Here is a 24,100-nt window from a genome sequence, read left to right on the forward strand (position 1 = left end):
AGGACCGCTGCGGCCTATTATGACCTCCCTGAGGAGGAGGCCGCCAATTACGACCTCCTCAAACCGGAAATACTGGCACGCTACGGCATCACCCCGGGCCAGCAGGCGGCTGAATGGCGGAACTGGGTCTTTGACCCCGAAAAGCCTGCCCGCGCCCAGGCGTTCGAGTTCTGGGGTAAGATGGGGCGCTGGCTACGCCAGAAGGACCCCAAGCTCGGAGAGTGGTGGAGCAGGTGGCCTGTGAAGGCCTGGTCAACTCGCTGCCCAGTTCCCGCCCAGCATGTCCGGGGACACGCTTACAAGGATATGCCAGGCCTCCTGGAGTTCCTGGAGCGTCAACTGGCGGTCCTCCACTCGGCGGGTCAGAAAGGCCTGCTCGCGGGAACCGACAGGGACGGGCGGCCACCCCCGAGCCCTCTCGGCGTGCTGCGGAAGCCCCACCGAAAACCAGAGAGAAGCCGGGTCCGCCGCGCTGTTACAAGTGTGGCGAGACCGGCCACCTGCTGCCAACCTGCCCCCACAACATCTCTCCAGAGCCCATGGATTGCACCTGGACGCGTCGGAGAGGTACTGTACCCCGCCGCATGCCTTGGCGAGTCCAACACGGAGTGGTGTTGTTAAATGGGCACGCCGTGGTAGCTTTGTTTGATTCCGGCAGCAACATTACCATTGTAGCTCGCCGTTTTGTCTTGCCGCGACAGTGGATAAGCCAACGCTTGTTGGTCACTTGTGTGCATGGGGGACTAGGTCATATCGTTCCGCTCGCTGTTATCTCACCTGGAGGGGGGAACCCACTCAAATGACGGTCGCAGTGCTACCGGAACCCCCCTTCCCAGTGATTTTGGGACAAGACTGGTCAAAAAGAATCAGCGGTAAGACCTCCACCGCTCCCGGGGCCTTGTTGGATCTTGTTATGAGGGGCAGTGGCACCCCTCCCGCGGTCTCCACGCCGTGCACAAGGGCAGGCCCTAATGGCGCTGGTGCCTCGGGGACCTTTCCGTGGCTACGGACCCGACCGGAAGATTCCGCCGGGAAGGGACTAGCCATGGAACTCTTCCCGGGCCCAGGCCACAAGACCCTCTCGGAGGGCTGGACCATCAATTCCGGTCCACGCCTGCCTCCTTTAAGAGGGAGCAGTGGAATGATGACTCCCGCGCCGCGGAATGCTGTCGTTCTGCCTAACAGCGCACAAGCGGATGGTTCCACACCGCGTGAGCCCTTCTTTGTCCTTGAGAACGATCTGTTGTACCGAGTGGCAACCCATGAGGGCGAGGTGCGGAAGTTGCTGCTAATTCCGCGTACCTTCCGGCGGGAGGTATGCGAAGTTGGCGACGCCACATCTTAGGCCCACCTCGGGCGAAAAACACTAGAGAGGATTAAGCTCGATTTTACTGGCCGGGATCAATGAGGAGGTCCGGCGTTTCTGTCAGTCATGTCCGGACTGCCAGATCCGCCAGATTCCTAGAAAGGACCGTGCTCCCCTCGTCCCTATACCCCTCATTGATGTTCCCTTTGAAAGAATAGGGGTCGACTTGGTAGGCCCCTTAGAGCCCTCTAACCGTGGTCACAAGTATATCCTAGTCATGGTGGATTATGCTACCCGGTACCCAGAGGCGGTTCCCCTGTGCTCCGCTAATTCTAAAAGCATCGCACGGGAATTAGTTAACGTGTTTTCCAGTAGGCATACCCAAAGAAGTCCTCACGGACCAGGGTACGCCTTCACTTCGGATACGCTTCAGGAGGTAGCCAAATTACTGCAGATAAAGCACCTGAAAGCGTCTGTCTATCACCCGCAAACGGACGGGTTGGTGGAACGATTTAATCAGACGCTTAAACAGATGCTCCGCAAGGTGGTCAGCGCGGACGGCAGGAACTGGGATCAGCTCCTCCGCCGTGCTTTTGCCTATCGGGAGGTACCTCAGGCCTCTACGGGCTTCTCCCCGTTTGAATTGTTGTATGGACGGCAACCCAGAGGAATCCTCGACATCCTAAAAGAGGGCTGGGAGGCTGAGGCCCTTCCCTCCTCCAACATTTTAGAGTACGTCGCGCAACTGCGCGATTGACTCACAAAAATCAGGCCCCTCCTAAAAGAACACGTGACTCGTGCGCAAGCAGCGCAGGCCCGGTGTTACAACCGCAACTCCGTCCTCAGGGAGTTCCGCCCAGGGGACCGGGTTATGGTTCTCATCCCTACCTCCCACTCTAAGCTGCTCGCTCACTGGCAAGGGCCTTACGAGGTTAAGGAGAGAAAAGGACTCGTCGACTATTTGGTGAAACAGCCCAATCGCCGACCGAGTGAGAGGATCTATCATATTAACCTGTTGAAACCTTGGAAGGATAGGGAGGAGCTGCCCGCCCATAGGTCACTCTCCCTTTCTCAAGCACGACTGCCCTCAACCTCGGCGTAAGAGCTGACACCCAAGCAGCGGCAGGAGTTAATCCAAACACTCCGAGCCATCCCCGAAGTGGTAAGCGAATCACCCGGCCGGACCTCACTGATTGCCCACGATATAGTTACGGACCCCGGGGTAATCGTCCGGGAGAGGCCCTATAGGCTCCCGGAGGCAAAACGCGCAGAGGTTGAACTGGAGGTGCAACGTATGTTGGACATGGACATAATTGAGGAGAGCCATAGTCCCTGGTCCAGCCCTGTTGTCCTCGTGATCCAAGCCGGACGGCTCCTGGAGGTTCTGTAACGACTTTAGACGTCTGAATCAGGTCTCCAAGTTCGATGCCTACCCGATGCCCCGCATTGACGACCTTCTAGAACGGCTGGGCACGGCTCGGTATTTGACCACCCTTGACATGACAAAGGGGTATTGGCAAATTCCCTTAACGGCATCCGCAAAAGAAAAACAGCCTTTAGCACCCTAGCGGGCACTGGCAATACAAGGTCCTCCCATTTGGGCTGCACGGGCACCGCCACCTTCCAACGCCTGGTGGACAGAGTGTTGAAGCCCCACCAGTCCTATAGTGCCGCCTACCTGGATGACGCCGTCATCTATTCCGCACCTGGGAGGAGCATCTATTGCAGGTTGCAGCTGTCCTCAGAACACTGGCTAAAGCCGGCCTCCGCATAAACCCCGAAAATGTTTCTTTGGCTTAAAGGAGGCCAAGTATTTAGGCTACCTGGTGGGACAAGGACGGTGCGCCACAGGGCTCCAAAGTTAAAGACATCTTAGAATGGCCCGTCCGAATACCAAGAAGCAGGTGCAGGCTTTCTTGGGGCTTGCTGGGTACTACCGCCGGTTTGTTCCCCGCTTCTCCGAAAGAGCAGCACCCTTGACCAACCTGACAAAAAAGGGCGCTCCCCTAAACGTAGTGTGGACCGACAAGGCAGAACACGCGTTCAGTGACTTGAAAAGGGCCCTAACGCCGGCACCGTATTGCGGACGCCTGATTTTGGGCTCCCGTTTATCCTCCAGACCGACGCTTCGGACACAGGCCTGGGTGCCGTGCTGAGCCAAAGCGTTGATGGTGTTGAACACCCTGTGATGTACCTTAGCCGGAAACTGATGGACCGGGAGACTCGGTATGCGGCGGTGGAGAGGGAGGCCTTGGCCATTAAGTGGGCAGTGACCCACCTCCGTATTACCTACTGGGTCGCGAATTCACTCTGGTGACAGATCACGCTGCGCTTCAGTGGATGTCCCTACACAAAGAGTCGAACCCGCGAGTCACTAGGTGGTTTCTGGACCTACAGCCGTATAAGTTCACTGTCACTTATCGGCGGGGTACCCTTCAGGCCAACGCCGATGCCCTCTCCCGTATTCACGACCTCTCGGTTAGGTCCGCCCGACCTGACGGTCCTGGGCTAAGGGGGGGATCGTGTCACGCACGCGCGAGTAGGAGACCGCGGACGGATTCGAAATCATCTGGGAAAACATTCGCCGGCAGGGAATGGCGGGGTATTAACTTTCTCCCTCTGCTTCCTTCTAGGAAAAAAGACCTCCCTCCTCCGTAGTCGGGTTTGACCGCAGTGCGGCACTTCCGCCCTTCCTCCGCCATCTTGCCCTGACGTCATCCTTCCCATCCTCCCTCACGGACCTTCCCAGCATCCCTCCACTTCCGCTCCTCCCCAATAAATGGCCGCGACGCCAGGACACGGCGTCGCGTTATAAACTGTTAACCTGTTTATGATTTTGACCTGCATTTTTTGCTTTATTATAGAATATACGGGGCCGGAAACCCCAACACTTTATACTGTCTCCAGTCATCTTTTCACAATATATATATATATTGTCACATACATGCGCATGGGAGGCAGCTAAAGGGCTTAAATGAAGGCAGTTCGGAGGCATGCCAGGATGTGGCAGAGTGCACTGACTCTTTTTCTCACTTCCCTGTAGACCATTCCTGGGAGACTCCACCTGGCTCTCTTGACATCACTTCCGGGACCGAACCAATGGAAACAGACCCTACCAGCTCCGGCCCCCCTGATGTCACGTCCGGGCCTGATCCAATGAGCGATGAACACATGCCCGATCCTTATGACCTCACTTCCTGTCTTCCCCTTTAAAAGCCTGCCCTTTTCCCCTTTTCCCTCAGTCTTGTTTTGGACTTGGTTGTATGCACTTCAGTGCTCTGTATTTCTACAAAACGATTTTGCAGCCAGAAAACTAGATTATACGGGTGGCTGCCCCAAACCTTTATCTGAGTATGTCTCATTCTTGTGACAATATATATATACACACACACACACACTAGGTGTTTCATCCCCCCCAAGCCCCCTGGCCTACACTACGTGGCAGCCGCTCCACGTCCCTGCTGCTCGCGTTGTGAAGAGGGGGGCTGAACGAACACCAAGGAGACGTGGTCGCTCCTCCAAAACCTCCTTTTAAACAGTGACACAATGGGAAACACATAGTTTTTTTAACCTTTTCTTTGCTTGATCAGCTGCTGGATTGCTGCTGCCATGCCACACTCTATGTCCATATATTCGATCTCTTCTCGCTTTTACCTTTTCATTAATATCACATTGAATTTTGATTCCATGTTTGGAATTACATCATGACAATGCAACGTATAACTGCCCATGAGTGAATATCGTTTCTTCCTCTCTACAAGAAATGTGTCTGACAATAGCATTTACACAAATGAGAAATGATTGAACTGTGTGCGTGCTTGAAATTTTCTCTCGCGGGATTTCACTTTCACCAAACAACAAATCTTTTAATTCTTGCGGATACGCCTCTTTATTGGGGAGAAACACTACCTTTTTTTTCCCTGATGGAAACACGAATTACACAATCTACAAGTCTCTGACTTAAAGTTTATATCCAAACAATATATTCAATCTCTTTTCGCTGTTCTGTTATTTCAACAAGTAATAATTTCCTTTTTATTGTGCTAATGCAATCTTTACTATCCTTTTTTTGAGACTTTCGAATTTTTGTACTTCTATTATCTCTTACCTGCTCTGCATGTGTACCGCGCAAATGTTTTTGAATCCTTTACAAGTTCTACTTTGTCATCTACTTTGGCTTTTATTTCCGGTCCCGGGTGTGGTTAAATATCTTGGCACAAAGACTCGTCTTGCGGGTGTTTTAAGCGTCTGTTTGAGAAAATCACTTCATCTCTAGTATAGTAAGTCTGGAAGCATATGGACTGGAATCCCAAATGGCTGGGAGGCCATAATTAAAGGACAACAGGAGGGGAGGCATCGCCAGTTTCTGTCCCAGTTGGGAGGAACTAATAATGGATGGCGAAGGGATTTTATGAAGAGTTTATTGCTCATTTCAAGAGGTGGCAGTGCTCCTCTGATAAGGGCCATGTTTGGACACCTGGAGGGTTGCTTGAGACATGGAGTGCAGAAGGGCAACCTTGTCAAGTCTCTGAGTGCTATGGTTTGCTATGAAAACTGAATATCGCTAGAATGGGAAACCGCCATATGCCTTGGAAGTGCTTTCTATAGGCAATGTCATTGCACTCGAAGAATTCCCAGGTCCGACATAAAAGAGGGGGCCTCAGCTACTTCAGGGTCACAAGTGTGTGTGTTTGTGTGTGTGTGTGTGTGTGTGTGTATATATATATATATATATATATATATATATATATATATATATATATATATATATATATATATATATATAAGTTTAGAATTTTTAATTTTTTATCAGGGTACCATTACATTTATTTAAGTATATAGTAAAGACATTGCTAATGTTGGAAATAGTTGTTACTGCTTGGATTTCTAATTTATTATTTATTATTCACATATGACTGCAAAGCCTAGCTTTCCACAACCATTACTCCTACGTCTTAATAATAAACTCTCTTAGTTCATACTTAGTTAATCATATTAAATGTTAATTGGTTATTAGAGGAGTTTTTGTAACTCTGTTAGAGCAACTAGGACCTTTTATTCTTCAAAGAAGCAAATAAGCTGTCTTTCTTTGGGTTACAAGGTACAAACCTACCATTATTTTAGTTCTATGTTCAAAAATGGACACAATGAAAAACCTTTCTCAAGAAACACAACAATCTATTGTTGTTTTTGTGAAGTGAAAGTTATTCCATGGAAGATACTGAAAGTTTCATACAAAAGTGACCACTGCTGTCTTAAAAGAAGAAGGCAAACTTGATCTAATCAAGAGAGCAAATAAAGTGGAATGCCTAGATGTACAGCTGCACAAGAGAATAAGCACATCAGTCTCTAGTTTGAGAAATGAAACACCTTACATTTGCCTTGAGTTGCCAGCTTCTTTAAACAGTACATGACAAATACCAGTGTTATCTACAGCAATAAAAAGATGTCTCCAAAATGCAGGCATTTGAGGCACAGTTTCAAGAAATATGCTATATCTGAAACTAGTACATAAAATAAAAAGGTTAAAATGGGCAAACATTTTGATCACACAGAAAATCTACCATTAAATGTCTGTGTTCGTTTGCCCATTTTACCTTTTCTTTTCACTGTTACAGAATTTGAGTGATCCAGAACCAGATATGGCTCTTTGAGGCTGCTTGTAGATTTAGTTGATGTAAACATGTAGTGCGAGGACTAATGCTATACCTGATGAAAATATCAGAGAGTGTATGTTTTACATATGTAAGTGTTAGAAGTTTTTAAATTAACATTGACTCATATATATATGATATATATGTGACGGGTGGCCAGGACGCCCCTTCAACACTGGATCTGGGGAAGCAACCATGGGATGCACTCTACGTCCCCCGGAACGCTTGGTGGCAGCCCTCCTGGGTTACATCGGGGCCACAGGTGTGGGACTTCAGGACTCAGACCTGTTGGACTCCATGGCCACCACCCGGAGGAGCTGCATAGCTTGAGCCTCTGTGGGCTGGAATGCAGCCACACCCGGAAATGCAGCCTAATTAGGCCAATTACCACCTGGAGCACTTCCGGGAGGGCTACAAAAAGAGCCTGCAGCCACTACTCAGGGGCCTGAATCGGGAGGAAGAGGACGAGGTTGCCTGGGAGGAGTGGTGGTGCCAGAGGATTGTGCTGTGTGGAGTTAAGTGCTTGTAGGACTGTGTATTGCCTGTGGGGTTCACGGGGAAGACGTGCCCCGCAGGTGAAGAAAAATAAAAGAGTCTTTGTGCATTTTACAAGTGCCTCTGGGTCAGTCTGTGCCGGGTCAGGCGCAATATAGCGCCTTCATTTTACAATATATACTTCGCTTGCCAACCCCCCTGCCTGCGCTACGGGACAACAGCTTCACATCTCTGCCACTTGCAAACAACAAAACTTTTGAGGCCTCTTCATTGGGAAGAAACACTCCTTTTCCCTGATGGCAACACGAATTAGACGATCTACAAGTCTCCGACTTAAAGTTTAAAGCCAAACAATATCTACATACCTTTGTCATATCACCTATGTCCATATATTCAATCTCTTTTTGCTTTTACCTTTTCATCAATATTGCATTGAATTTTGATTCCATGTTTGGAATTACAGTACTTTGTGACAATGTATCGTATAACTGCCTGTGAGTGAATATCATTTATTTCTCTCTACACAAACTGTGTCTGACAATAGTATTCACACAAATGAGAAATGATTGAACTGTGTGTGTGGCTGTAAATGTTTTAGATGTGGGCAGGACTTTTCCAAATCTCTTTGTATAAAGTCTTGTCTCGAGGGGCTTGAAATTATTTTCTCGCAGAGTTTCACTTTCAACAAAAAAGTAATTTTTTAATTCTCGTGGATACGCTTCTTCATTGGGAAGAAATACTACTTTTCCCTGATGGCAACATGAATTAGACGATCTACAGGTCTCAGACTTAAAGTTTAAATACAAACAATATATTCAATCTCTTTTCGCTGTTCCGCTATTTCCCCCGAGTAATAATTTCTGTTTGTTTGCGCTAATGCAATCTTTACTATAATTTTTTCGAGACTTTCAAATTTTCATACTTCCATTATCTCTAACCTGCTCTGCATATGTATCGCGCCAACGTTCTAGTTTGCCATGTACTTTTTGTCTTTTATTTCCAGCCCTGGGTGTGGTTAAATCTCTTGGCACAAAGTCTCATCTCGCAGGATGTGAAAGTGTCTCTCTTCAAAAAATCACATCTTGTCGCAGGATAAAAAAGTCTCCCAAGATTTTTTTTATTATAATACTAGCAAAATACCCGCGCTTCGCAGCGGAGAAGTAGTGTGTTAAAGAAGTTATGAAAAAGAAAAGGTAACATTTTAAAAATAACGTAACATGATTGTCAATGTAATTGTTTTGTCACTGTTATGAGTGTTTTTGTCATATATATATATATATATATATATATACACACACACACACACACAGACACACACACATATATACATATACATATAAACATATCCACATATACACATATCTACACATACATATATCTATCTATATATATATATATTGTGGTCCCCGGCCGGGGCTGGAGCCCGTCCGGGGCGCCCAGGAGGATGTGAGGAGGGCTTGTGCCTCCTCCAGACCGTGAGGGGCGTCCGTCCTGGTTCTGTTGGGGCCACGGGTCGAGGGCATGGAAGCCCTACCCTGTAGGGGCCCGTGGTCACCGCCAGGCGGAGCCCCAATGCCGGTTTATCCCGTACAGTCCTTGGCTGGGGCTGGAGCCTGGCCGGGCGCTTTGAGGACCGGAGGAGGGCGAGTGCCTCCTCCAGACCGAGTGGGGCGGCCGTCCTGGTTATGCAGGGGGCCTCGGGTACAGGGCTTGGAAGCCCAGCCCTGTAGGGACCCGTGGCCACCGCCAGGCGGCGCCCAGTGCCTGTTTATTCGGGAGCCCGCACTTCCGCCACACCAGGAAGTGCCGGGGAAGACGACAGGGGCGCCGGACGGCTTCCGGGTGCGCAGCCGGCATTTCCGCCACACGGGGGTGTGTCCGCGGGAGATTGCCGGGGAGCAGCTGGAGCCCATCCGGGTTCCTATAAAGGGGCCGCCTCCCTCCAGTCGTTGACAAGAGTCGGGTGGAAGAGTGGCAACGCCTGGAGGAGGAAGGAGGCGGTGGGAAGAAAAGAAAAGAAAGAAAGAAAGAGAGAGAGAGAAAAGGAAAAGAAGAAAAGAGAAGGCATTGGATTGGCCTGGACTAAGGAGTTGGGGTTGGTGAGCGAATTGTGAAAAGATAATGGAAAATAAACCTGTGTTTGTGGGTGACATCAACGTGTCTGCCTGTCTGTGTCCGGGGCGAGGTTCACAATATATATACATATACACATCTACATATATATACATATATATACACATATCAACATATATACACACATACATATACATACATACATACACACACACACATATTTATATATATATATATATATATACACAGACACATATATACATATATATACAGATCTACATATATATACATATCTACATATATACACACATATATATATATACATATCCACATATATATACACTGCTCACAAAAATTAAAGGAACACTTTAAAGAAACACATTAGATACATCAGATCTCAATATGAAGTTGGATATCTATACAAATAACGACAGGGCAATGTCTTAGGAACAAAAGGATGCCAAGTCTTTTAATGGAAATAAAAGTTTTCTGCCTACAGAGGGCTCAATTGTGTAGACACCCTAAAATCAGAGTGAAATGAAGATGTGGCAGGCTAGTCCATTTTTCAAAAACTTAATTTCTGCTACTCAAAATGCTTTTCAGTATCTTGTGTGGCCCCCACGAGCTTGTATGCATGCTTGACAACGTCGGGTCATGCTCCTAATGAGATGACTGATGGTGTCTTGTGGCATTTCCTCCCAGATCTGTATGAGGGCATCCCTGAGCTGTTGTACAGTCTGAGGAGCAACCTGGCGGCGCCTAATGGACCGAAACATAATGTCCCACAGATGTTCTATTGGGTTTAAGTCAGGGGATCGTGAAGGCCAAACAATTGTTTCAATTCCTTCATCCTCCAGGTACTGCCTGCATACTCTTGCCACATGAGGCCAGGCATTGTCGTGCATTAGGAGGAAACCAGGACCTACTGCACCAGCGTAGGGTCTGACAATGGGTCCAAGGATTTCATTCTGATACCAAATGGCGGTCAAGATGCCGTTGTCTAGCCTGTAGAGGTCTGTGAGTCGCTCCATGGATATGCCTCCAAGATCATCACTGACCCACCACCAAACCAGTCATGCTAAACGATGTTACAGGCAGCATAATATTCTCCACGGCTTCTCCTGACCCTTTCACGTCTTTCACATATACTCAGGGTGAACCTGCTCTCATCTGTGAAGAGCACAGGACTCCAGTGGTGGACCTGCCAATTCTGGTATACTATGGCAAATGCCAATTGAGCTCCCCGGTGCTGTGCAGTGAGCACAGGGCGCAGTAGACATTTGGGCCCTCAGGCAAACCTCATGAAGTCTGTTTCTGATTGTTTGGTCAGAGACATTCACACCAGTGGCCTGCTGGAGGTCATTTTGTAGGGCTCTGGCAGTGCTCATCCTGTTCCTCCTTGCCCAAAGGAGCAGATACTGGTCCTGCTGATGGGTTATGGACCTTCTATGGCCCTCTCCAGCTCTCCTAGAGTAACTGCTTGTTTCCTAGAATCTCCTCCATGCCCTTGAGACTGTGCAGAGAGACACAGCAAACCTTCTGGCAATGACACGTATTGATGTGCCATCCTGGAGAAGTTGGACTACCTGTGCAACCTTTGTAGGGTCCAGGTATCACCTCGTGCTACCAGTAGTGACACTGACTGTAGCCAAATGCAAAACTAGTGAAGAAACAGTCAGAAAAGATGAGGAGGGAAAAATGTCAGTGGCCTCCACCTGTTAAACCATTCCTGTTTTGGGGGTCATCTCATTGTTGCCCCTCTAGTGCATCTGTTGTTAATTTCATTAGCACCACAGTAGCTGAAACTGATTCACAACCCCCTCTGCTACTTAACTGACCAGATTAATATCCCATAAGTTTCATTGACTTTATGCTATACTCTGATTAAAAAGTGTTCCTTTAATTCTTTTGAGCAGTATATATCCACATATATATATATACATATCTACACATATATATATAAACATACATACATACATACATATATATATATATATATATATATATACTGTATATAGCAAAATCCTCGCGCTTTGCAGCGCCGAAGAACTGCTTTTAAATTTTTATTAAGAAGAAAAGAAAACCTTTTTAAACTGAGGGAAAATATACCAATAACTATCTGTTAAGGATCTCTTTGTATACCACGTTGTCAGTTCAGCAGTCCGGTTGTAATATGACCAAGCTGTGCACTGAGATTACTTTTGAGAATGCAACGTATAGTTTTGTCCAGGAGGAAAGCAATGTTGCCTCAAATCAATGGCAGCCTTTTGTAGGGTGTGTCCCTGAGACTTATTAATTGTCATCGTGAAGCAGAGCCTTACTGGAAATTTGAGGCATTTCAATTGAAAGTGATGCCAGGAATACATTCAGAGTGTGGCGCTCTGCTGTTTTTTTGTGTAGCTGCCTTCACACAGCTTCTCCGCTGCTTTATAAACGAACACCATATAAGGCCATCATTTTTCCTTGCTTCGCGGTTCTGTACTGTTTTATTGTTCATTTATTACGATACTTATAGTTATTGTGTAGCTATTCGAGACTTACTTTACTGCTCAGGTAACCATTTCCTTTACTTAATCCGCGGCTTGTACGTTATTTTTTGTTCGTTTATTACGATTATAGATATTTATTGATTCCCTTCTTTAGCTGACTGCCTGCTCATATAAGACGCTCCACTGTTTTTTTGTGAAACAGCCTTTACACAGCTTCTCCGCTGTTTTATAAACGAACGACATATAAAGCCATCACCTTGTCAATTGTGTAATGCGTTTTTTGAACAGGTTTGATGCATGGAAGTGATCACTCGTACTGCGTTCAGTCAGTTCACGTGAGCTGCTCTCTTGTGTAATGTTGTGATGTCCACTGCTTTACTTAATGTTAGCTAAGACCCGGCACTTAAAAGTTTCTGGCTGCACTCCGGTTGTAATATGACGAAGCTGCGCGAGCTGACTCTTGAGAATGCAACGTATAGTTGTCCAGGAGAAAAGCAATCTTGCCTGAAATCAATGGCATTGTTTTGTAGGGTCTGTCCCTGAGACTTATTACTTGTCATCACGCAGCAGAGCCTTACTGGAAATTGGAGGCTTCTGAATTGAAATGGGAGATTAGAGGGTATAAAGGGGATGAGAGGAATACATTGAGTGTGGAGAAACTCTAGAGACAGCGTGTGTATTAACTTGTGTATTTTTCTGTGAGTATTTGGTGGCAGCGTGACGAAGTTGCTTCCGCAAGATCGCATTAGCTGTGGAGCTCAGCTAGGAGCATATTCTTTTCCTACCTTGTCAATTGTGTAATGCATTTTTTGAACAGGTTTGATGCATGGAAGTGATCACTCCTTCTTTTCTACGTACTGCGGTCACAGTCAGTTCACATGATTACGTGGGAGGCGTGATGATGTCACACGCAGCTCCGCCCCCCACGGCCATCGAGCTAACGTCCATTACAGTATATGGAGAAAAATAGGTTCCAGTTATGACCATTACGCGTAGAATTTCGAAATGAAACCTGCCCAACTTTTGTAAGTAAGCTGTAAGGAATGAGCCTGCCAAATTTCAGCCTTCTACCTACACGGGAAGTTGGAGAATTAGTGATGAGTGAGTGAGTGAGTGAGTCAGTGTGGCAGTGAGGGCTTTGCCTTTTATTAGTATAGATATATATATATATATATATATATAAGCAAACAATGCTAAAATAAAATATCAACATTAGTGTTTTTGTCCCATCATACAGATTTTATTTCTCAATGTTTATAAAAATATGATTAATTAAAAACAAGCAGAAAGTTACTCACCAATTTTTTGTAAGTTATAAACAACATTTTTCCCATTGTCATCAGTAGTCATATCAAATGAAACAATACATTCATTTTCACTCTGTAATGTGCAAGATATTGATCTGTTGTCTTCAAAATCTGCAAAATATAGAAAGCTTTAGACATAATTTTTTTTCTAAACATACTAATTATTCTTTTAACATTATACCACAGTAAGCAGTAAGTTAGACTTTGTTCTCAGCAGTTTCAAAGTTAAGATATGTAAGAAGATACCTAACTTCTTGAAAAGTATCATTTTCTATTTTAATGGCTGGTGAGATCATTGTTCTCTGTAGTATCTCCTATGGTCCAGCAGGTTGGTCCATCAGATATACATATCAGTTTTCATTTGTGTGACTGTGCATGCAATTAGTATTTGGGGATTCGTGGTAAGTAGTCTCCATGCACAATAGGTCTGTTTGTAGAACAAGGTAAATAATATGTTCTCTATTGATAAAAGTAACAAGAAACATATAGATAAGGCCTAGTGAATTGTAGGTAAATAATTAAAATGTATTACTGATATATGATAATAGCTATAATTTACAAATTAATGATATAAAACTAAAGAGCTGTGCATTGTGAAAGCAAAATAAATTAGACAAATTTGAAACCTTATTGTGTTAAAACAAAAGAATGATATATATATATATATATATATATATATATATATATATATATATATATATATATATATATATATATATATATATATATATATATATATATAGAATGTTATATATAATATATAAATAATTATTACCAAGTAATGAATCCAAGATTCAAGCAGTGAACGTATGATGTTTGTCTAACAGCAAGTTTGTCCGGATATGTCATTGATATACTTTTTAAACATGGGGAGGTTTCTGTTTGGTCAAGTTCATGATTAGATCATTTGTCTCAGACTCCAATGACTGTTTGTATGGAGAAGTACTTATTTGCTTCAATTTCAAATGGACTTCTCCTTTATTTCCCTTTTTCATAGTTGGTATTAATTTTATAAAAATACATTTCAGAGAATGTGGCATGAATCAATCAAGGATGTAGTCAATCATACATCTTGTATATTTATTTTTTTTATCATCTACCCAAATCAGTAAGCTATATGATCAGAGAACCTAAAATGATCAAATTCCTCACATATACTGAGATGTCAAAAAGTTTAGCAGAGACACAACCCACTTTATTTTTAGAACAGTATTAAAACAGTTTATTATTGCAATATTCTAAAACAAAAAGCTGGATTTTTCTTTATAGAGAAAATTTCCATTGTATCTGCCACTTTTAAGTATTATAAGACATCCTGTTCCCACCAGGTAATGGTGGCTAAGTGAAATAAAACGAGACATCTAGTGAGCAATATGCTGTAAAATATTATAATAGTTTTCTTGACAACATTTTTCTCCCATCAGGTGTTAGCTTCTTAGATTATTTATTTTTTTATTTCATCATTAGAAATGTTAACAGATTTTGTATCATACTTTTTGAAAACACTATATTTGTGCATTTTAGAACAGATGTAAGTATTAAGCAGCTGACATCTTCTACACCTACTGTGTGTGATTTATAGGAACGAGGAAACTGTATTTCAGGCTTGTAAACTCTCTTAGCTCTTAGGGTTCTGATTTGATCAGTTTGATGTGATGCACTCACCACAAGAACACACGAAATGAAAACAGTAAGGCTGCTTGGTAAAAGTTTTAATACCTACTGAATTCAACTTGTGTATGAAGAGATCCACCCTTGGATAATTCTGAACAGCAATTCACACCCTTTTTTTAATCTTTGCCCCTGGCCAGTATCACACATCAGTAAAAATATGTGGAAAATTGTACTTACCTGCTGTTGTTATTACTGTAGTGTGAGCTGTTCTGCATATTTCATTACAGCTCTCACTTCCTTCATCTTTTGAAGACAAGTGACATTCAATACAGTTTCTAATGGAAAAGAACATTGAATGTTAAACAGAGAAATGATACAATCTATTTTAGTCTTATATTAAGCAAAAGCACAGAGTGCTGCTAATAATTCTCAGTAAAATTACAAGTATGGATTATTCTAATTATTAAATACAGAAATGTTAGACATATAAAAATGCAGATTTGTTAAAATACACAAAGAACAAGGTAGAAACTGATCAAGCATAAATCATAGATATATATAATCACATACATATACATAAATAGATAAATCACATAAATAGATAACAGGCTCCTATTTGCCTCCCTCCCTACACAGGGAGAGTGCAGTGAAATGATGTACAATGTGATCTGCATAACACTTAAGCAGCAATGATCAAGATCGGAGCTGTATGAGACAAGAAAATACTCACTGATTGACAGTGTGCTAGCATTACTGTCATAACAATAAAAATGTAATATATGTATAAAAATTCCAGAATGGTAAATATTAAAACAAAACAGATTCACGGATTCTTTTTCAATGCTTTCTGTAGACTGATGTGCCTGGAAAGTATCTTTGCTGAGAAAGGCCTAAGCTAATTTTAGGTTTACTTATAGTATATAATACTATAATATTATAATATTTTCCACAAAACATTTACTGGGTAACTGATTAAAATTATATTCCTTGTTAATACTGTTTTTTATAGTGCACATACATTCTGTTATTTTAAAATATCTATTATGTGTTTAATTTCTTAAATTTTATTAAAAATAATTCATTAGTTATTGAGAGTAGACAAAGTGTTTGAACTGTTTAAAGAAGTTGTAACTTCTTATTTTGTATATAATGTTACATCTAAAACACTTGCATCACGTATACAGGAACATCACAATGCTGTCAGAAGAAAGAACCCACAGTCTCTGATATATGCACATACCAACTTAACTGGGCACACGTTTAACTGGGACACAGTGTAAGTAAAAGTGCCAGAGAGCTGGCTAAATTGTAGTAATCAAATGAAAACGCCATTAACAGACACTTGGACATGAACCCAGCATATGCAGGCGTAAAAAGAAGAACATCCAAATAATAAAAAAGACTTTAAGATCAATACTGTCCGAACTCCCTTTGTGGATTTCACAGTCCTTTGCTTCTATTATGTATGCATATATATATATATATATATATATACACTCACCTAAAGGATTATTAGGAACACCTGTTCAATTTCTCATTAATGCAATTATCTAATCAACCAATCACATGGCAGTTGCTTCAATGCATTTAGGGGTGTCGTCCTGGTCAAGACAATCTCCTGAACTCCAAACTGAATGTCAGAATGGGAAAGAAAGGTGATTTAAGCAATTCTGAGCGTAGCATGGTTGTTGGAGCCAGACGGGCCGGTCTGAGTATTTCACAATCTGCTCAGCTACTGGGATTTTCACGCACAACCATTTCTAGGGTTTACAAAGAATGGTGTGAAAAGGGAAAAACATCCAGTATGCGGCAGTCCTGTGGGCGAAAATGCCTTGTTGATGCTAAAGGTCAGAGGAGAATGGGCCGACTGATTCAAGCTGATAGAAGAGCAACTTTGACTGAAATAACCACTCGTTACAACAGAGATATGCAGCAAAGCATTTGTGAAGCCACAACACGCACAACCCTGAGGCGGATGGGCTACAACAGCAAGAGACCCCACCGGCTACCACTCATCTCCGCTACAAATAGGAAAAAGAGGCTACAATTTGCACGAGCTCACCAAAATTGGACAGTTGAAGACTGGAAAAATGTTGCCTGGTCTGATGAGTCTCGATTTCTGTTGAGACATTCAAATGGTAGAGTCAGAATTTGGCGTAAACAGAATGAGAACATGGATCCATAATGTCTTGTTACCACTGTGCGGGCTGGTGGTGGTGGTGTAATGGTGTGGAGGATGTTTTCTTGGCACACTTTAGGCCCCTTAGTGCCAATTGGGCATCGTTTAAATGCTACGGGCTACCTGAGCATTGTTTCTGACCATGTCCATCCCTTCATGACCACCATGTACCCATCCTCTGATGGCTACTTCCAGCAGGATAATGCACCATGTCACAAAGCTCGAATCATTTTAAATTGGTTTCTTGAACATGACAATGAGTTCACTGTACTAAAATAGCATCTTTGGGATGTGGTGGAACGGGAGCTTCGTGCCCTGGATGTGCATCCCACAAATCTCCATCAACTGCAAGATGCTATCCTATCAATATGGGCCAACATTTCTAAAGAATGCTTTCAGCACCTTGTTGAATCAATGCCACGTAGAATTAAGGCAGTTCTGAAGGCGAAAGGGGGTCAAACACCATATTAGTATGGTGTTCCTAATAATCCTTTAGGTGAGTGTATAATCCTAAGCCTAAAAGTGCAACGATGATGCTTTTAATGGCATGTTTTTTGTTACGCTTTAAATCAGACTTATTTTAATACCTACATATATATGTTTGGCATCATTACTTTCAGAATTTATCGAATGTTAATGTGATGTTGTTAGATTTTCAGATTCTTATTCCGTTTTTAAATTATAAACTAAAAAATATCAAGAACTCACGTCTCGCGAGACGGAAATTTGTGCCAAAAGATTTATCTATACCTGGGGCCGGAAATAAAATACAAGCAATAGGACAGCTGCTGTACAGGCTTTTAAATGTTGAAAGCGCCGCATGAGATGCAGATCACGCAGCACAGCAGCAGCAGCAAGCCAGCAGCTGATCGAGGAAAGAGGAGGTAAAAAAACTGTATTTGTTTCCCACTGTATCACCATTTAAGAGGGGGTTTCGGAGGAGCATCTGTGTTTCTTTGGGTTGCGTTCAGCTACCCCTCTTTAAAACGCATGTAACAGAGACGTGTAGTGGCTGGCGAGCGAAGCAAGCTGCAGGGAACTCCCTAGTATGTATATTACTAGGGGGTTACACTACTGGTGTAAAGATTTAGAGCAACTCAGTTTTTCCAGTTTTCCTTTCCAATTTTAAACAGTTGAAATCCAATGAGCAACCTAAAATGGTGAAAAGTAAGAAGTAGACTGCCAGAGGTTAAAATTTAAAGTTTAGGTTAGCAAAAACTGAAAAAAGGAAATATCATAATATTACAAATGGGCCTTCTTCAAAGAACAATTAATAGGTTACAACCTACAGATGTTCTGCATTAATTAAAGTAAATTAAGCCTTGTAAGTTGAAGAAAACAATTTGCACAGGTGTCCCAACTTCTGATGATTACTTAACAGACTGTGTTACTACATCCTCTGAAGTACTACTTACACAATATTAACAGTGATAATGGCAAGAAAACTGCAATTAACCAATTAAATGAGACAGAGCATGATTACCCTTAGAGGTGTAAAAAAAATCAGAGTGTTAGTGAGTGCAGTAGTGTCCTATACAATCCAAAGGCAACTGGAAACTGGAAGAAAAGATCTAGCAGACTCAAAGTCAAGCCCAATCAGAAGACATAGCTACACTATGAATGTTAGCACCCTAGGTTTTCAGTTGCACATCTAATCATTGTATGGAGTTGGCACATTAGTGCTATCTTTGAGTGGATTTTCTTCTGGGCAATCTTGGGCTTGAGTTGCCTTGAAAGCTTGCATATTGTAACCCTTTTAGTTAGCCAATAAAAGGTGTCATTTTGCTTGGCTTTTCTCTACATTCATAATGGCTGACACGGTACAACACCCTAGTACTCCAAAAATCCATAAAGATTCTGGTTAAGTTAACTGTAAACTATAAATGGTTTTGACTGCAGGTTTGGTTTTGTGTGTGAGCCTTGTAATGGACTAGCACCCTGTCCAGGGTGGTTTGTTGCTTTGCAACCAGTGCTGCCAGGTTAGGCTATCATCATCTGAGAAATTGATTTGGACTAAACATTTTTAACAATGTTATGTTATAAAGTATATTATAAGTCCTTATTATCATATGCTAATCTCTTTATACACTTTAAAGATGCCATACATTAATTATGTTGTAGCTGCTTTACATATGCTTGTCATTACTGATATGTACAAAATGTCTAAATTAACACATCCTAATATTTGCAAATATAAGGGTGTAAAATATACTTAGTGCAAACCTTTAAATTTAAATTACACTAGAAGTTACATTTGTCTGGCATTAACTATGACTGTTTATTGACTGTTTATGGATATGGAAATTGTATTAGATTTTAAAGGATTGGAGATTGAAATTCATAAATATATATGGTAACTACTTTCTGTTTATTTTCTTCTAAAGATCTGGATTTATTTTGAATATGTGAAAAAATGTGTTTAACTTGCACTTTACATACTTATCTAACCAAATTTTCTTATATTTCTGGAACATGACAGCACTTTCCATTTGTAGTAGCAGTATTTGTATTAGCTGATAAAACACTTTTTTTTTTTCTTCCTAAGACTTTGCTACTTTCAATTTTACATTACTCATGTGGGTCAAGATAGTATTAATGAGAAAACTGTTTCCATAATTTAAGAAACATTATGTATGAAATGTTCAAAATGTTCAAAATTTCCAAAAGTTCAATTTTGATTTGTTAACTTCTACTTTTGACTCGAGTTTACCAAATATAAAAAGAAACGTGAAAACAGTTACCTCTTTGAGCCACAATTATCACCACATGTTGGGCATCGTTCACATTTATCACCTGACGCTCCTTGGTCAGAGCAAATGCATTTTCCGCAAATGCAATCTCCTCTTCCGTTACAGAGAACCCCATCTTCAGTAATGCAATTCTCCACACTTGTGGTGCAATTACAGTACTCTCCTGTCCAACCACTGTGACACCAACAATCTCCACAGTCACAGTCACCATGTCCTGAAAAATTGTAATAGGAGTATTCAGACTGCATGACAGAATGATTTATCCAATAACTGTTAATTAAAGTGAAATTATGAGCTATATATTTGTTTTTATAACATTGTGACTGCACACAGTACTCCAGACACATTCTCATTAGCACATTATAAAGCCTGAGAATAATGTCTCTTGACTATATATATATACTGTATATTCAACTATTTTTACACAATAACTTAACACTTAGTTTGCCCTTTCAGTTGCTTCATTACATTGCCTAGTTAATGAGAATGTTTTGTTAATGTAAATTCCCAAATCCTTTTCAGATACTGCTTCCCATAAGTCAAATTTCCTCTTCTTGTGTTTATAAGGAATGTTCTTTCAGCTAATATGTAGCAGTTGTCAATTTTTGGTATTAAACTACAAGTATGTACTTTCAGTAGTTTTAAAGATTTTGGAGGTCTTGCCTAGTTAACATGCTTCCCAATTTTAGGCATCTGCTGTATTTGTTAATTCTATTGTTCCTCAGCAGTTAAGGTCACATCATTAATTCCTCCTTCTAACAACATAGTTTGTTTCTGTGTTTCTGTGAGTTCTTTCACCACGCATTACTGCCCACAAAGAGCTGCTCAAACAAAGGTCAATTCACTGTGGGTATACAAAGGGACAAAGCTGTGTTGCTGGATGATGGCCTGAGTGTGTGGTAGCCCAGTATGTCTGATATCTGTATAATGATGTTTCAGCAGCTTCATTTTATATCTGGTAGATGACTTAGGCAGCCATTTTATAATTTATGCATATAATAGCAATATACTGTATGCTTTTCTATAGAAACAACACACTCTTTTATGTATGTTTTGCTAAATTGTTAATACTAAATGTAAAGTCTAAAAATAGATTAGAAAACTAGATTAAATATGTAGGTAAATTTGTGTAACAAACAATACACAAGCATGTTTTAAAATAACATGCCATATGCACATGTTAAAGTAATCATTTTAATAATGTTTAATGAGGATATACCCATCACCATTTAGGTGCAATGGTAATAATATTTGTGGCTTATATTCTATTCACACACTTGCATACAAAAACATCACCACATTATACAATTGTTCTATGGTTAATTTCCAAAACTTTTTTTCTGCTGAGTTCTAAAGTCCAGAAAAAGATGACAGTTAAATATCACTGCTTGAATAGGTTCATAAAAGCAATATTAATAATTAATACATGCCTGATCAATTATGTAGTTGGACACTCTCTTGGAAAATATTAATGAGAAGAAATCTACCATGGTGTCTTGGCACTAGAGTAATACAGTAAATGGCTAACCTTAAAAACCTATAATCATGGAATAAACCAAATCCTTTAACAATGCGCTTTTTTCATGCCCATCCCACATAGAAAATGGTACAACAAAAGGAGTCTTTGTCAACTGGAATAATAGCTATTCACAGCTGCCTTACAGTAATGTTCCATTCCAGGATGTGGAATGGCATGTCAATGACTTGCTACTTTAAAGCACTTTGCCCACTTTGTCTGGATTTCAATATTTTCTGCATGTGGCAAAATCTTTTATCAGTTAGTAATACTTAGTCTTAAGTTACTGTTTTGGAGAAAATTAGTAATAAGATTGGTAGCTTATTGCTACCATTTTCAATAAAGATTCATGTCCAATAGTTATTCAGTGTGAAAATGTATGGGTTAGTATCTGCAAATTAACATTTTCTTTATCTGTAATTCTGAGCTTAAAAAAATATTTTGTAATTGCATCTGGAGTTCTTTGGTTATTTGTCCAGAGAAAATAATGCATTTTCTGAGAAAAAAAAAGAGGATTGTAATATTTATATTTTTAAAGACTTAATCTTAAGAAAAGGAGCCCTTGGAATGACTGTAATATATAACTGTTTTTTGTTACAGAAAGACCCTTTTGTAAATTACAACAAAAAACAACAAAAAAAAAAAATACAGTAATCATAGAAACTAAAAATCAAAAGAAAAAGAATAACTACTTTGCTACATACATTACCCTAATTTATCCAGTGTACTTTAAGCAACTTCATGAAATTCATAATTTCATATCTCACCTAAAACATACTTGCTGCACAATTATTCACAATGAATTAATCAATTGTCACTGCTGCCTTTTGTGGAGTTTTCCCCAATTGTATATATTTATAAAGAAGTCATATAATAAGAGGTATTTCTAGTTCTCCCGAGGCCTGCTTAGTTTTCTTGTGTGCATGTGTCATCCTCTCACACATTCTGTGCCCCATTACTAAGGCATTCATTTTAAAGGGATGGGTTTAGAGAGGAGAAAAGGCCATAATAAAGCAGATGTTAGTTTAAAATAATAAAATAACAGATATTATTACATTAGCCCGTGAGCCTGAGGCAAGATCAAACATCAGGCCGATGGTTAAAAACAAAACAACAAGGAAATCAACAGGAAGGTAATAATAATGCTGATGAAGGTGTTATTCCAAATGTCAATGAGATTTCAAAACCTCATTAATATTGGAAAACTAAATGGCATTTAATAGTGTTGGTTTACATATTATAAGAAAGTAATAACAGAATTAGAGAAAATCTGAAAAATATTTAAAGGACTTCAGAACATGACCTAGGAAGAAAGAATTATTCTTAACTGATATTATGGGAAAACATGACAGGAGTATTTAAAGTTATGAACAAAATAAGTAAACATTGATCCTAGATGCTGCTTTGTTCTTTAACACGGACACAGGATCACAGGTTAAAGCAGATATACAGTAAATTTACAGAAACAGTAGAAATTATTTTTTCACACATATAACTGTAGATTAAAATTAGCACCTCTGTTATTCTACTGATGAGCTTTACTGATCTTAGACTTTTAACTAATTAAAACATTCCACTAGTATGCTGTTTGTTACATCTCCTGTGCTGCATTGTAATATTTAGTTAAGCTTTACAATTGTAAGTCTGCCTATAATATCTTAAAAATGGAAGAGCAATTACAAGGGCAAATACAAATCCAACAACAATAACAATTTCTAAAAAGCACACTGACAGGTACTGCCCAGAGCTCCACTTCTGGACTCTCTTATTTTTGACTTTACTTATCTGGTTATAGGACAATACTAACCAAGGAATGTAATGTGTGTGGAGGGGTGCAGATATTTGAAAAGAGAGCAGTTATAATTCAAACCATTTATTTTTACAATTGTGGAAGATTTTTTTTTAATTTCTTGCTTTTTTGTTTTCTTGGGTAATTTTGTGTGTTTTCCTTTTTACCTGCTTTCCTATATCTCTTTTTTTATGCTTTATTCTTTATTCTAACTGTGACTCAATTTATCTAATTTGGTTCTGCTACTGAAATCATCCACTGGAGTAATCTTTAGTCTATAAACTGCATCATTCTTGAACATTATAAATTATGCAGTGTCATCTTTTGGTGGCATATTCTGGATGTTGCCTCACAAGTACATTTTACAGATTAAGTATTAATTCTCTTGACTCCACACAATTATTTATTTACCTCAGCATTATATTAGCCTTTGTAATTCCTGTATTTCTTTATGCCATCTGGTTGTATAGAGTTTATTATAATTCCAGCATTTTTTTCTAAACCTGTACATTCTAGTAACTGGCTATCCAGTAAGTATCCAAGCACTTTCAGCTACATTTTTTTGTATGAAAATGTGCTATATAAATAAATGTTGTTGTTGTTGTAAGTTATTTTAATTCTCATATGTTAAACTTAACATTTATTTTTTAATAAATTTCAGCTTTCATAAATCTGAACATAATTTTCACAATGCTTTGTGAGCTGTGCATTTACCAATTGTTTAATACAAATGAGAAAGAGGAGCAGTCCCAACCCCATTTCCTGTGGGATGTCTCTTCTGATATTGAAATAAAACCATGTACCAAGGAGACTTACTGCTTTCTGTTTTGGGGTTTATTAACCACCCATATGCATACAGTATCATGGATCTGTCATTCGTACTCCGACAAGTAGTTTGATAATTGCTGTTGCTTTGTTTTTTTTCTTT

General features: G+C 40.9%; 1 protein-coding gene across 4 annotated transcripts in view; it reads right to left on the reverse strand.

Moving 5' to 3' along the window:
* itgb6 (integrin, beta 6) overlaps positions 1-24,100 on the reverse strand; it is a 112,718-nt gene that overhangs the window by 6,247 nt on the left and 82,371 nt on the right. For 3 of the 4 annotated variants that reach the window (XM_039757477.1, XM_039757475.1, XM_039757476.1), the window contains 3 exons: positions 19,859-20,081; positions 15,176-15,273; positions 13,316-13,435 (listed from right to left, as the gene is read on the reverse strand). In XM_039757477.1, coding sequence (XP_039613411.1) covers positions 13,316-13,435; positions 15,176-15,273; positions 19,859-20,081 — 441 coding nt within the window. Of the gene's footprint in view, positions 1-13,315; positions 13,436-13,586; positions 13,784-15,175; positions 15,274-19,858; positions 20,082-24,100 lie in introns of those variants that run through there. The other variant, XM_039757478.1, reaches the window with a different exon arrangement.

Source organism: Polypterus senegalus, chromosome 6, assembly GCF_016835505.1.
Source record: "Polypterus senegalus isolate Bchr_013 chromosome 6, ASM1683550v1, whole genome shotgun sequence".
Lineage (NCBI taxonomy): Eukaryota > Metazoa > Chordata > Cladistia > Polypteriformes > Polypteridae > Polypterus > Polypterus senegalus.